The 15,493-nt window shown below is 46.0% G+C and overlaps 1 protein-coding gene across 3 annotated transcripts in view; it reads right to left on the bottom strand.

Annotated features, from left to right (window-relative positions):
* The window catches only part of SAMD11 (sterile alpha motif domain containing 11), a 129,286-nt gene that overhangs the window by 48,448 nt on the left and 65,345 nt on the right, over positions 1-15,493 (bottom strand). For all 3 annotated transcript variants that reach the window (XM_076356333.1, XM_076356334.1, XM_076356336.1), the window contains exon 6: positions 8,693-8,817. In XM_076356333.1, the coding sequence (XP_076212448.1) occupies positions 8,693-8,817 (125 nt within the window). The remainder of the gene's footprint in view (positions 1-8,692; positions 8,818-15,493) is intronic.

The following is a 15,493-nucleotide window of genomic DNA, read 5'->3' as shown; positions in this document are numbered from 1 at the left end:
ATCAGCCCAGGGCAGGCCAGTTTTGCCAAAGGGTACACGTGCTGGAGCAGTGCTGTAAGGCAGGGACTGGGCTGGCAGGGCTTCAAGAAAAGGCAGTCATGGTCACAGACTACGCTGGCAGGTTTGCCTGCCCTGGGGTCTAAACGCACAGTGCTCATTGTGGTCAGGTCTGTTTTCCTGGTGGACTTCTCTCAAGTCTCTCAACGCAAAAGGCTGGGTCAACGTTTTCATGTGTCGTCTCCAACACATCTCTCCCACACACGCAGCCCTACACCCCCTTCTCTTCAGCAGGACTTCTCCCTCACTTTCACCAGAGACCTCACAAAGCTGTGAGCCACAGAGCACCCTGCTGATTGCTTGAAAGAAACGAGGAGCAGAGCAGCAGTTCAATGCCTGCTACCTAGGCATCTAATCACAATGCAAGCTTTCCAGACACACAGCTATGGGGAGCTTGTGGGGGGACAGTGTAACCCCTGCTGTGCAGCAAGAGCAGAAGGCTAGGCTCTGCAGGACTAAATCCCCAGCATCCAAACCTGATGACACAGAGATACGCACACACGCTGGAGCAGGAACGGTGTCAAAACCCTGGCTCTGAAGTATCAACTTGACTTGTGGCAGGGTCAGGAGCAGCGACTCACTGCCTCCTCTCCCTGTGCTTCCACCCAGCAGCAAGCAAGAGTAGACAAGTCAGGTGCCACATTACAATCTGTACTGGATTTCTATATATAACATCAGTGAGATGTCACCGTACCAATGATTTGTTTTCAGCTCTTTACTAGCTGCCTGTAAAGCACCTGGGAAAGGAGGTGGAAGCAGGGGGCGGGCAAGAGGTTATTTTTGGAAGCAGGATAATCTTGCTCTTCCTAGAGCTGCAAGGAAAGGAAGAGAGTCGGTGTTTATTTCAGTTTCAAAGCCGCAGCGTGTACTGGCCATGAGTTTGGTGGCTGATCCAACTGCCAGAGAGTGACGGACTCATTGTCCTGACTATGGCCAGTCTGCCCTGTTCATGCCAGGCACAGAGGAGGCCAAGCTACTTAAGCTGCCATGGTGAGCCCTGTCCAACCGTGGCACTCGTTCCTGCAAGTGAGGGAAATACACCTTGAAACGCATCATTGACTGTCCCAAAGGTGTTTGCAGAGCCATCCTACAAGAACCTTCCTTCCAGGAGCAGGCTTCAAATCCCTGCCAAGAGATTGGTTTTCTGAACTCCAAAAACATGGCACTAAACTGCCTTGGCTCCTTCTCCTCCTGCAGTGACAAAGCCAAGAATAAAACCTTAACACGCACACCAGCACTAACCTACGCTGCAAGTGCAGCTGCCGGGCACAGCAAAAGAAAGTGCTTCCATGTTGGGCTTTCCCATTTTTCCTTCACCTCCCAAGACCACCTTTTGTATTACAAAAGGATGCTCATTACCTCCCACTCCCTCAAGGCTTCGGAAGAAATAAAAATGAACTTAAATAGAGCACAAAGAAAGGACAGTCCTCCAGATCCAAGCCAAGAGGATGAATGGCATTGACAGAGCCTAGACCCTCATGTTGCCTAGGTAAACAACCGTCCTTCATGGTAAAACACGTAAACAAAGGTGGCTGCGCTTACAACTCCTAGATGCACCATTTGGTGCTGATTTTCTGCTCAATTTAAGGCAGCAGTTCAATAAAGGCTTCTGCTTTTTTTGTTGTTGTTTGGCTTTGTTAAATGAAAACATGTCTGCATCCTAGCTCATTATCACACGCTCAGAAAACAGCCATTCACTGTGATTCTGTCTCAAACCATTAACTGTAACATCCCTGATCCCAATTCTCTTTCACCCCCAATATTAACTCCACCTTAGCAGATGAAAGCTCTACGTCTCAGTGCAAAGCCAAATGAAGTTATTGGGAAGCCCTCCATGGCAGGCACACAGAGTTCAGGGATAGGCCCAAAGAAAGTGAGACAACTAGTTTGATCAGCTACGGATCCACGTGCGTGAGCTACAAGCACTGCCTTGTCAATAAAAATTCCAAGCCCAATTTTTAAATATGAATCTGTTTACAGTTCTCTGCTGAAACTTCTCCTTCTCCCTTGCTTAGTCAACAGAACATCAAGTGGAAAGATGACACAGGCGCATTAATACAGAAGAACAAATAACCCCGCAGAGAGAAAAGAGATCTCTCTCTTTCATGATGTTTGAGACATGTAGATGAACACTACTTTTCCAGGACTGCAAAAGCACCAAGCATACATGGCCTCCAACGGAGCAGGACTCCTAAAGGGGGGCTCCTTAAGGACACAGATGTCACGTTCTCCCTGTCACGTGGGATTTCCACAGGAATCATTGCAGGTTAACATGCAATTATACCGGTCACTGAGGACACCACTCCTCTGAGGCCAAGGCTTCTCGGGGTTTGTCATCTCCACCACATTGACCAACAACGCCTAGAAAAAGCCCAAGCTCTCTGGGAGCTCTGCAACACTGGAAATGTGGCCTTCTGCTGCTTCCCACACCTCAGCCAAAGCAGCCTCTAATCGCTGGGGAAGGGGTCTTTAATCCATGCGCAGTCCCAAATATTATATGCAGAACCATAGCAAATTGCTTGCTGTTTGGAGCGAGACCTGATATTCTGCCATGTCTCCATTAAGTGCCCTCTCTCAGACAATATTCAGACATCAAGCTAACTTCCTCTAATCACGAGGGGCGGAAGGAAGAGAGGGAAGATCTACCCACCTTCCTCTAGCATCAGTGAGCCTGATCCCTCCACTTCTATCCATGCAAACAGTCCTACTGCAACTGGAAAGTCATGAAATCTGGCACTGCAGAACAGAGGGTATTTGAGGAGAGAAAGAGGAGAAATTAATAGGATTTTTGCAGGGGAGAAATTATTTAGGGCCTTGGGACCAGGACTCTATTGCAAAATGCTTGTTCAAATCCTAAAGCAGCGTGCAAAGCACACGCACTCAAGGGAGAAGGCACCCGTACTTTCTCTGTGAGCCACGGAGCCCCGCAAGGCCTCCTCCGTCCTCCCCCACCCCACGCATGTCCTCGCAGACTGCATTAGCCAAACTGGATAGAGGGGATTGGACTTGTTTACAGACACACCGCTAGCTGCTTAAAGGGGCTCTAAATCCATGTTTGATGTGCAAACCGCCAGCTTTGCTACTGTGCCTTTGTCAAGCAGCCCTGGCTCTGCTCATCCTTGTGTGTGTGTCTCTCTCTCAATTAAGATTAAAAGCGCCTTGTGCCATCATCCGCTCTCAAGGTAAGCCCTTCTGTAGTGCCAGTGCTGTACCCTGTCTGCTGCCTCGCCTTTATCTGATCCATTTGGAAATGACTTTTATATTCTCATTAGGCTCATCGCCTGCCCTCCCCTCCCACATGCACACTCCCCGAGGCATTTGAGCATACTTGCTCTACCTTTGCAGATGTTGTTAAGCCTCTTACTGAATCTCACCAATGCAGGCTGCCTCTGTGTGTTCCTAAGGAAGTACAGACCCCATTATACACATTTTTCCTTTCTTTCTCCATTTGGCATATTATATCCCCATTGTGACTGCAATTTACTTAGCACCAAGGAAAGCATCCTCCAGCATCTTCCTCTGCAGAACACCACCAGAAGGGAAGGACGCAGCAGAAAATCAAGTCCGCAGGATCAGGAGAGGAGGAGAGACCATTCACGTCTCCTAGGTAAACTGGCCTGGGAGCTCTGGGTATCACCAGGCCTATTTTTCCAGGTAGGCTCTACATATGTTCCCCCCAACTGCAGTCCTGCAGACTGTCAGCACTTAGGTGAAGTAGCTCACCTCTCTTCTTTGCAAAGGGAGTATCTCTCTGCCCAAGAGCCAACCTTTCCTCTCAGCAGCTGGATTAGCTAGCTCCAGGTTTAAAAAAAAAAAAAAAAAAAATTAAAAATTTAAAAAAAGGTCCAACACTGGCCAGAGAAGTAGGAGGAGATTAAACCTAGCAGCTGGATATAAACCCAGTGTAGACATAACCTAGACTTCAAAAGAGGAGCTGGATATCATTTTGATCAATGAAAAGCAACATTGCTGGCAGAGAGGCAAGTGCCCTTCCTTTGCCCTACATTCTCTGATCCTCCACAAGAATCTACTGCTCTTTCAATCTGTGTTGGAAACAACGAACACTTGCACACTTGAAAGTTGCACAACCATTTGGTGAACAGACATTTATCCAGGGACTATAGAAAGCAGTGCTCTCTACTTTGCAAGCACAAGCACCGCCACTCCCAGTCACAAAGAGAGGCAGAGAAAGCAGAAGCGGCAGAAGTTTAGTATTCTTAAAAGTCTGAGGACACAACACTGTCAACAGTGAACCCAGATGAGAAGGAAGAATAGTGTGAGAGGGTGCAGATGGGCAAAATCCTAAACCAGTGAGATGGATTTCCTCAGCCAGTTAAGAATTCAGAGTTACAAATAGGGCAGCTCTTCCCAAAACCCAGGACCCCCTGGGACCTAAGGAAATCCAAGTGCATCAGGGGTAATTGTAATAAATCTGTAGTGCTGCAGAGCAGGCCCAACACACACAAGTTTGCTCCATGATTAAGAGATCTCTGTAATACCTTAAGGTCCCCAATGGGCCCAGAGCAGTGAGATACAGCTAACATGTATCAAACACATAAGAATATCTCAATCATTACCACAGCTGACGGTGGCTCCTAAGCCAATCGATAGGGCAATTAGATTTTATCAGTACACGCCTCTCGGCCACCTATTTCTGCTGTCGTTGCAAAAGCCTCAGTTACCTCTGCCAGTTCCGGGTCTCCAGATGTCTTACTGAGAAGCACCAGCTGGAGCAGATTTTTGCTTTTTTTGTAGATTTTTTGCTGTTGGTATTCTTTATTTCCTTTAACGGTCCAGTATCAGGGGACACTTCAAACGTGAACTAAGCTGTCAGCTATTCTTATCTAGACGTCTTGCTTCAGTACACACACTAGCAGGGGGGAACACCACCCCCACCCCACCCCCAAATCTCTCATATGCTGACTCTCAAAGTAGGCTATAATCCACATGTATTCCATATTGTCACAGTGGAACAACAACATAGAGGTCTAGCAGAAAAGTTAAGGAGGACAAGACAGGAAACCGAGCGCTGTTGTTCAGTCATCATTTGCTTTATGATCTTGGGAAAATTTGCCTTTCTGTGCCTTGGTTGACTCATGCACCTCTACAACGTACTCGAAAACTGGTGGAAGGCATTATGCATCTTGTCCAACATTTCTGATGAAACTTTACTTGCTAGCAACATAACTACCTCCCTCTCCCCTTTGTCGCTGTAGCCTAGCAATAACAGTCTTTCCATTTTTTATGATAAGTGTATTTTCAAAGCACTGTAGCTCTCAGATTTCCTAGCCCAGATTTCTGTAGATGCTAAACTTACCAACATGTCACGATCACTACACTGGTCTTAATCACACCTAAGTGACACAACAGATAGCATAGCCGTTTCTTTTTGGTGACTCCAGACTCTTCCTAGCTCTTTGGGCCTCACAAGAACCAAAATACAGTGACTTCTTTTGTCCCAGCTATCCCAAGCCCTAAGACTGCACCTCCTCTAGGCCTACTGTTCCAAACAGCTAGCGCCCACCACTGTGGTTATTACACCCACCGAGACGGGTTATTAAATCCTTGTCTAGTCAGAGCCAAACCCTATCTGAGTCTTTCAGGACCCAGTTATTTTCTAAGTCTTTCAGCTTCTGCTGTCCCAAACTAAGCTCTTCAGTCTCTCTGCTCCCAAATATAACCATCACCATTGACATAAAGTGACCTGTTTTCACTTAAAAATTATCCATAAGCCTTCCAAGGATATTAATATATCAGTGCTGCTCTTCCAACCAAAGGTCTTATATGTTCCAGCTTCCATCAGTCTCTTCAGCTCCTTTTGACCTGAACATCAGCCCAGATCTAGCTTGAACCCTGACTCTAGTTTCACCTATCTCCCAGAATTCATAAAAGCCCCAGAACTAACCATATGCCATTATTTTCCACTAGTTTCAGCCCCTTTCTGCATTTCAAAGACCATTAAAGATCCAGTAATATTTCTGATTTTCCAGTCCGTGCTGTTCGAAACTATAGCACTGCCTCTAATCCTGGTTTTAACTATAAATCAAGGAATTCCCTCACAGAATTAATCATAAACCAGCCAACCCTACCAACTTAAACCCTCTTCTTAACTCCATGGGCCCTGCAATAAGCAAATCTCTGCCATTCATGCTATCCTTGTTCTCAATCCTCTACTTAGCCTCAGCCATAGCCAAGAAGCGTCACACACTTCTGTATCCTGTTTTAGCAGTATGCACTCACCCCTCGTCCTCCACATGTAGAATTTGCAGTTTGAGCTGCAGAGCAGCCTCCGGAGTGTTCAGCCTCTACTGGCTGGGACTGTATGCCTAACTTCAAACCATAAATCTAAATTTTAGCAGCAGATTCCTACTTACTTTGAGAGCACTGCAGCTTATAGTCATGAGTGATGCGGGAGTTTTTAAACATATTGGCATTAACATCATTCATTCAGCATTGTCCATCTCCAGATGCCTTTTTGAGGGCGAGATTCTCATAACCCAAATACACAGTATTGTTCTCAAAGGCCTACAATACAAACAGCAGACAACTGGGGGCACATTTCTTTTTCCCTTATTGTTGTAACTGAGTGGTTTAAACAACAGCCAGTCTTTTAAACTAACCCAACACTAACTCTCTTAAAATTATATACGTAGCAAATAGTGATACCATTCTCCCCTTCCAAACAGAACCAAGACATAAAAACAGTAATCAGCATCAGCTGCAAATCCCAGCACACTTTGTTTCTGTTCCCTTGACTTCCATGTCCGGGAGGTGGTGACATAGGTACCAGTTCAGCACATGCTCTGAAGTCAGAGCTGGCAGGTTCTGCGTAGACTTTGGCAAATGAGTCTTCCCTTAATCAAACAAGCATGTAGAGTGAGCCGGCTCCAGACAGCAGGGAAAAATCAGAGTTAAATTGTCCCTGCGGAGATGTGACAATGCCCTCTCTCCCTTTAGATACCTAATCTCCACACCATCCCTCCACCTACTCTTTTGCTGGTCAACTCTTGTAGAGACACCAAATCTATCATGTCCTGAAAAGCTCTGTCACTTGCTTGGTGGCCTCTTGTGTGAATGAGCCCTCTTCTTTTTCATTGCTCAGACTTTCATTGAGGTCAGAGCCAAGCACTGCTGTCCCCACTGTTACAACCTGTGTACAGTGCCTATGTTTTATATTTCTTACTGTTTCTCATGGTGAAGCTAACCAGAGAACCTCAAACATAAATTCTAACAAATAAGAATTAGGACTTCTACATCTAATCTTTTCTACTGCTTAACACTGGTGGGAATGAAAAGTACCCTTTGCCTTTCTGGAATGCTATGGATCTTAAAGAATTTCAGCAACACTGATCAAGCCCGGCAGTTTCTCTGTAAAGCAAACAATATTAAAAACCATTTTAACATATAGGGTCAGCTGAGACATATAGACTCAAGCAAGGTCATACAGAAAAACGTATCTCTGTCCAGTTTGGCTTTCAGAGCTGTGTAGGAAAAGGGGCTGTGGAGATTGGTTAATGAAGAGAATGTGGAGATTCAGCTGTGAAAGCAAAGACTGGGAGCTACCCATGGCTGCTTTACAGACATAGCACAAATCCCCCAGTTCAGCACAACACATATATGGGACTGAACGCCTTACTGCAACAGTAGTCACACCAGTACAAATTTTACTGCAGGCAGGAGGAACCTTTCTGGAGAGGGGTCAAGCCTCATGCAAAAGGCAAACCAGGTACCTGTCACGTTACTGAATATCCTCCAAAGACGTTCCCAAAGTGTGTTAGATGTGGCGTTCCCTTCAGATCCGGGGTTAAGTTACACAGTCAACAGAATGACTTACAAGAACATATGAACAAAACCACAAACATACAGATTTTCAGGAAAGGTCTACATTAACATACACAGAGAGATCCAATTCTGATTTGGAAGGACAGGGATCACTCAATATAACAACTAGCATAACTCCCAGTTTTTCCTCAACTTTTATTTGTAATCAAAAGCAAATTGTAGATTCTGAAAACAAGAAGCAGATCTCCAGTTTATTACCAGTGCCTCACTTGTTGACTGATGTGTATCTACCACCAAAGCATCCTTGCCGATAGCTCCCTTACTGACATCCAGAGAGGCACGGTGCAAGATCCAAGAGGAGCATTTCTTGATTCACCATGTTAAGTTGAAACCAGGTGAAATTCCAAAAAAAGCCAGGCAGCACTACAAAACCAAACAATCATGCTCACAAAGGAGCTGGCAGGCACAGAGGCAGCACGGGGAACCTCTGATTAATGAAATTACAAATCAAACCATGCTTTCTGCAAGGCCCTTCTGCTTCACTTGACACTAACCCTGGGGACATTTCACTTCTTTGCTGGCGCAAGCTCCTTTGCCAGTAGTTTAACACAGACCACCAGATTTGAGAATAACACAGGGCTGAGATCTCAAAAGGACTTTAACATCACCATGAAATCCCTTCCATGTTAATCTTTAGCCAGAATATTAAAAGCTTTCGTATAGCTCACTCCGAAGCGTAAGACAAACAGCCACAGAAAAAACAGCTGCTGAAAAAACGAACAAATGAGGGAATGAAGGAGAGAGGAGGGAAGTCAACAATCCCAAACCAGCAGGACCTGCTCCAGCTGCTTACCTGCTGCTCCTAAGCCAACGTCGATGCTGTTTCTCTTGAATTCACAGCGGCTCTGGGTCTCTGGCATAACGAGTTGACGGCTCTGATGCAGGTTGGAGATGATAGTGGAAAGGTCGTTATCACGGCTGCAACAGAGCAGAAAAGCACCAAGTTAAGGAAATCCTATTTGCCACCGCATAATTGATTTTTGTGTGTATGAGCGTATGTGTGTGCGCACGCAAGATTCTTTTGTTTGCCCGTGACATAGCTGTATTTCAAGAAAGGTTCTCCCCCTCCTACCCATCAGGTTCCTAGGTAACCTCCTCTAGTTTTGGGGAGCGGAGACTAAGTGCAAAGCACTTCCCAAACAGAACTCTCATTTCCCATAAAGGACTCTGCAGCTGCCAGAGCTCCTGATTTCAGTTTTGCCAGATATAACTTGCGTGGGCCAGAACTTACATCTCACATGGAAAAACTGAAAGTGTAGGAACTGGCAGATCTATTCCAGAATTAATAGGAAACTTGAACTGAAATAACTGATAGTTTTCTATCAGTTGCCACCCTTCTATTCTTAGAAAAACTAAGTTTTTCCATTCCATCACTGTTGGAACACAAGACTACTTTATTTACTTGAAGAATAGTTTTTCTTTTTAGAGAGAAACCCACCATGAACCCGGACATCAGCGTTACTCGGAGCTAAGGGTACAGATGTATTTACAAAACTCATTTTCAATTCTTCACTCTAACACATCCTGAAACAATGCTCTCTTCCTTCTGGGACAAGAGAATGCATTAGAGCAGTTCAGCGTTATTTTGCCTGTTATCCTTGCATCAGATTGCTGCTAAGTAGGCTAGTTTAGTCTTTTTTCTTTTTTTTTCATTCTATGGAGAGGGAGAACACAAACACAAAAAGACATTCACTGTAGCAGATACTGCAGTTCAGCTGGCAAATGCTTTTGCTTGCAAACCGCTATCCACTTGCAAAATATTCCTGAATAAATGATATACAAACACTGAAGAGGAAGAACAAGCTAAAACGTATTCATGATACTAAATGGAAATGTTGGAATGTCTCCCTTTTGTTTGTTTGCAGTATACGTTAAATCACCCATCCTTCTAGCACAAGGTGCTTGCCCCAAGCTAAATGCAGCTATTTTTCTTCCTCTCCTCTTTCTAAATGGAAGATGACAGCCAGAAGAACCAGAGACACTTATAAAAAATTATACATATTAGAAATATTGCCCTCCCTCCCACATCCACAGCTCCCTCCCAACCTCTACTCACATGACAAGTGCACCCACTCTGTTCTGCTGTGACACACAGCACATGACCACCAACTCACTGGTGCAGAGGAGAGTGTCCTCACCTGGGACCAGCAGGACAACACGGAGGGTGCATTATCTGCAGAATTACCTAGCAATGATCTTCCTTTAAATATCCCCCTCTTATCCCCCCCCTTACCTCCTCCCCACCTGCTGCACCCCCACCTACAGGCTATCAGCACTAGCAACAGGAGCAGATCTGCTCAAATGCTCCAGAGAGCCCATCCCTAGTGCAGAAGCAGGGGCTAATCTGTCGTCTAGCTCTCTGCTAATCAGATAAGTTTATGACAGAAAGTCTTTAGACAGAGGTACTTTCAGCGGGTGTCTGGCTCCAGATTTTCACAAGATGTAGCAGACAAAAACAGACTCTCATTTCAGCAGCCGCTGTCATGTTCCCTGCTGCTCCCCCCGCGTGCTCCCCCCACCCCCAATCTCAGCAACGAGATAGGATGCTCGGATCTCAAAGCCTTTGAGCACCCATTGCATCTTCCTCCGCTAAACCAGTTCAGATTCCTCCTTATGCAAGCAGAAGGCTAATTACTTAAGCAAGCCCACAGGTGAGTGGGAAGCCCATTTCTCCTGTGCCAAGCAGTTTTGGGTCTTATCCTCTTTTAGCTGCCACCTTTAAGATGCATTATGCAAATATTTTGGTGTCTTAAGTCATTTATGGGATTAATGTGAAGTGATTATCAGTTCTTTTTAATCATGCCAATCAATAACTGGATGTCAGGGACAGAGGACAAATGCAGATAAACGCTGCCATCAGCACAATGCCCAGGAAAGGGCGGAGGAGATGAGCCAAAAGTGCAGAGGGAGAAAGGCAGGGAGTAGGAAGAGAAAAATGGGATAATTACATCTTTGCATTTGCACAGTGTCTTGCATCCCAATTGAGCCCAAAGCACCTCTGAGATGTAAACATGTTAAGAGAGCTATGAGAAGGAATTGTTTTATCCACCGCTAAAATGCAACTACCTCCCTTTCTGGAAAAGAGCACAGCAACCCCTTCACATGACTTGATTCTCCAAAACGCAAAGAGCGCAGAACACTGCGATATATCCACTGTAAACTAAACCCAGGAGATCTACGAGAAGGAAACATTACCACACCAGAAGTGATATTTTTCTTCCCCAACAATCTTGTGTTTTTAGGAGATCTTCCATGGCCTTAAAATTAAAATCATCATGGTATGTAAAGGTGCGTTAGCAAGTCATAACTCCACACGTGAGCAGATAGCACAGGGCTGATAGGTACACTCTACAGGCTTTGAGTTCAACTCAGTCTACCCACGCAATTAGGCAGTATCCCAGGAAAACATGACTTTGCTGGAATACCTTTGCAGAAGGCAAACCAAACACCAAGGTGACATTGAGAGGAAAGGGAAGAAAGACTAGAGATAAGGCAAACAGGCTCAGACAGCTTTTAACACATCAAACTGTCCCCAGGAGTTGTTCCTTTTGCCTTAGCGCATGGAAGGTTTGAAGCAGAGACTGCATTTTTGTTCTGGGCTTGTTCTACACCAGGCACAATGGGAGGCAGCTTATAGCTGGGGCTCAGTCTTAGTATGAGAAAAGAGAGTGAATGGTAACCAGAGCTTCTTATGAAAAATTGAGATACCTTTCTACGTAGGTCAAGACTTGAAGCATTTTTTAATACACTGGAGGCCAAGCTGGCCCCAGCAAATACAGCTCCACACAGCTGCAGTCAGACTCCAGTGTTTGTGTGCGCTCTCTAGTAAGGGACATACTTGCATAAAGCTCTGCTTAGACCATAGAGGACTTTCTACCACTACATTGGATCAACAGAATGAAACACCAGCTTTGGTTCTGCAGCTGACAACTCTGCCACCTCCACCTTACCCGTGACTGCATGAGATAGTAAGCAAACATCATTTTTACAAGAGATCCTCCTGAAGCTCCACAGAGCAAAGTCCAACTAACTGCTTTCATCCCAATGCCATTTAATAAAGCTAGTGAAAGTTTAACTTTCAATTGAGTCTCAGTTCTTCAGTTACTCAACGCCTTAGCCAGCAAGAAGGGCTCTGCCCACCTACCAGCAACTTTCAGACATTACCCTGCTTTTGCACACTCGCTACCTCGGACTGCAGCACTGCAACTGCACTTCCAACCCTGAAATCGCATCGTCTGCTGCTGGTTGGCTCCGCAGGAGGACAAAAGACATAGCACTACCACAGGCTTTGGGAGATCTGCTTGGGCCGTACACTAAAAGTTGCAAAACATGAGTTATAACTCCAGCCTGGCCAAACTCCTTCACAACCCAGTCCTGCCCAGGCCCTCCCCCTTACCCCAAGGGGAACACCTCAGCCAAACCACAATCACTGACACGGGCCCTACAACACAAGGCAGGCAAACATCTACCTCAGCCCTGCCTCATCCATCTGCCATAAAAATCCCAGAAACAGCCTAGCACGTTTCTCCACAGAAAACAGCTATCTGAAAAACTCAACCAACCACTTACCTTCTTCTGAAGGCAAACTGCACAATGTGCTCCCTCGGCAGAGCAGCCCAGTCACCCAGCAAACACCTGCAGCTCTGCGGAACAGGAATCACCTGTGCTCGGTTAGTGCCCACACCTGCGCAGGGCAGTCCCGGGGCTGCCAGGCAGCCGATGCCGGCCTTGCGCCCCGTGTTTCAATTCCCTTTGACTAACTGGTCCCCGATTCCTCAGTCCCATTCCTCATTCTTCACTCCTAACTGTCGGCTCTGGACTTTTGTGCCCGCAGCCTGTAAAAGAGGCCCAGTCCAGCGCCTACCAAAGCCCATCTCGCAGACACGGCTAGGAGGCTGGCTCTCGACGCACAGAGCTGAGCAGTGCAAAGCGCAGCCTGAACAAGGGGCACAGCACAGAAATGAGACCCTCTCCCTCAGCCCAGGTTACAGGGTATTCCCTGTGTGTTCAACTTGCTCACAATACAGGACAGTCGACAGCAAGTCTCTTGGGAAAAAGGCTATTTGTTCCTCTGGGTTTACACACCACCTAACTTGCTCACAGTAATCCTGTCATATATGGAACAGGTAACAAATTCACGGGCTCAGGGCTCCAGCAGGCAGAGCCAATGCAGGATTAAAGATTCCTCCCTCGGAGGGAATACAACAGGCAAAAGAATATCGAGCTTGCAGGACCTCAGGTCAAAATCCAGAACATGCACTTTGGGGATACCAACATATATGTAGTAATGCCTAAAACTTGGATGCTTGGTCTGGCACGGTGATTAATGCAACTGAAGGCAGGGACCTAGGCTCACTGGAAGGGAAACTGAAATGGGTGTGACAGCATCCCCTCTGAAGTCCTCATCAGCAAGAGCACAACTCTTGCACGACCTCAGTGGGAAGGAGCCTGCATTAAGGGGATCGGAGAGGGCTGGTCCTTCCCCTGTAGAGGATTCCCCCATCTGTGTGCTGAAGCCAATAATTCCACCCAGGTGCTCACTTGCAGCCCCAGCAGGGCAGAGTCACACTCTGCTTTTCCTTTGTCTTGTCTCTGAGCCGCTGCTGGGTGCCTGTTAATGCAGGCACTCCCCCATACATGCACTGACACATGCGCACACAATCAGATTAAAGGTCTGATCCCTTCCAGTAGCATACTATTATATTTTAAAAACCGGATTAGAGGAGGGGGCTTGAGCAAGATACAGATCTCCTGAAAGGTCAAGGAGGAGACAAATAGCCTTCTGTAGGGCTGCAGGTTGCCATGGCAACATTCAGTTTGCATGGGTTTTGGTAATTAATAGTTTGGGGACCCGCAGTAATACAGGTACGCTTCCAAGCAGCAGAGGAACATGTTCTGAGGCATGACTTTCTTGGCACTTCCATCTCATAGAAGCAAGTTTTGCTCCTGAGGTAAAAAGAAGGGTAGAAAACCGAGTGCTTACTGTCAGGGATTCCAGAAGGCACGTGGCTGGCTGGCCACATCCAGATTTGCTTTCAAACTGGGAAGTGACTCAGTGTTACTGGCAGTCTCATGGGACCTTTCTTCTGATATCTGGCTCAGGATGATCGAAGCTCTGATCACAAGACATGTTTTTCAGGTATTTCTGCTATTTTGGTGGGCAAAGTTTTACAAAAGAACTTGCAGCACTGCAAGATTTTTAAGTCTGAACTTCAAATCCAATACACATTTAACCTCAGTCCAGGATGCTAAAATTCTCCCTGTCCTATATCTGAACAGTGAATCTAAACATGTCTAGTAAAGATAAACTCCTGTTGTTGCGTTCAATTACAGCTGATGTGCTGTTGCTCATTCTCTATTTGAATCCATCGTCCTGTTTTTGCAACATAGTACTTAGCAGCTGTGGAGAGGAGTAAAATGTTAAAAAAAGATGAGGATCTTATGTGGCAAAGAAGTGTGTGATGATGGCTGATGACGGAGTGAGATCCCATCTTCACAAATACATCCCTCCTACTAAGAAATAAGGGAAAGGCAGCAGCTACCTAACAGCACTGCAGACTTCCCTCAAGGCCAACTCTGTAGCTTTGAGAACAGCTGCAAGTGGCACAGGCCTTGTAATGAACTTGGCCTCGTAAGGAAGACACTTTAACAAGGAGTAAAGCTGGCAGTGGTGATGTGTAAGTGCTTGTTTATTATTGTGCTCCATGTAGCATCAGAGAAGTAACCATCCCACCAAACATGCCATATATCCATCCTGCCTTTGCCTTGCCCATTTATCCACTGAAAAGAATGTCCTAGGCTTTTGCAAGCTGCTTTCCGTCCAACAGGATTCCCATTCTGCCACTAGGCTCTGTCTTGCTGCCAAAAGCAACAGTCGGGGAAGTGGCTGGATATTATTATGGCTTGGGCAATTTTCAGATGCTAATGAAGAGAGGGCACAGGAGCAACAGATCCATTTACCAGGAATGCAGGAAAGCTGTGATAAGGGTTTTGTCTAAGCCACGGGCAACTGAGCAGCTCACCAGTGCACCACAACTCAGGCCATGCACGCTGCAAGCAGCAACCACAAAGCTTTAAAGGCCAAGTCCAAATGGTTCCTTTACCTGGATGTAGTATGAAATGAAATCTGCTCTCTAACAAACTGGCCACCTGACCTTGGAGGGTATTTCTGAAAACAGTGTACACTTGACCTGTTACACTGGCAACAAAAGAAAACCGCAGGGGAGCATAGCATAGGAGGCATATGCCGCAGGTTCCATGCTAGGTCTGGGAAACAACAAAAAAAGTCTTTCTCATCCAAAAACCTCACACCCAAACCCAATGAACATTGGTGCAGGACTCTGAGAGTACAGTCAGGACGACATGGATAACTGTGCAGCTCAGATACAGATCAGAGCTGATAGTCTAAAATTCTCTGTCACATCCCAACACTGTGATATAAGGAGCCCGCTCTGCAAAGCAGCAATGAGACGTACTAATAACTAATGGCTGCAAAAATTACCACTGGAGGAAAAAAAAAAAACCATTGCTAATGTTCTCTACAAATGCTTTGATTGCTGCACTGTCTATGTTTAATGGAACTAGCTGGTCCTCT

The sequence above is a fragment of the Aptenodytes patagonicus genome, chromosome 19, assembly GCF_965638725.1.
Source record: "Aptenodytes patagonicus chromosome 19, bAptPat1.pri.cur, whole genome shotgun sequence".
NCBI lineage: Eukaryota > Metazoa > Chordata > Aves > Sphenisciformes > Spheniscidae > Aptenodytes > Aptenodytes patagonicus.
Note: the sequence above shows the minus strand (reverse complement) of the source record. Positions and strands in the feature narration are given on the sequence as shown.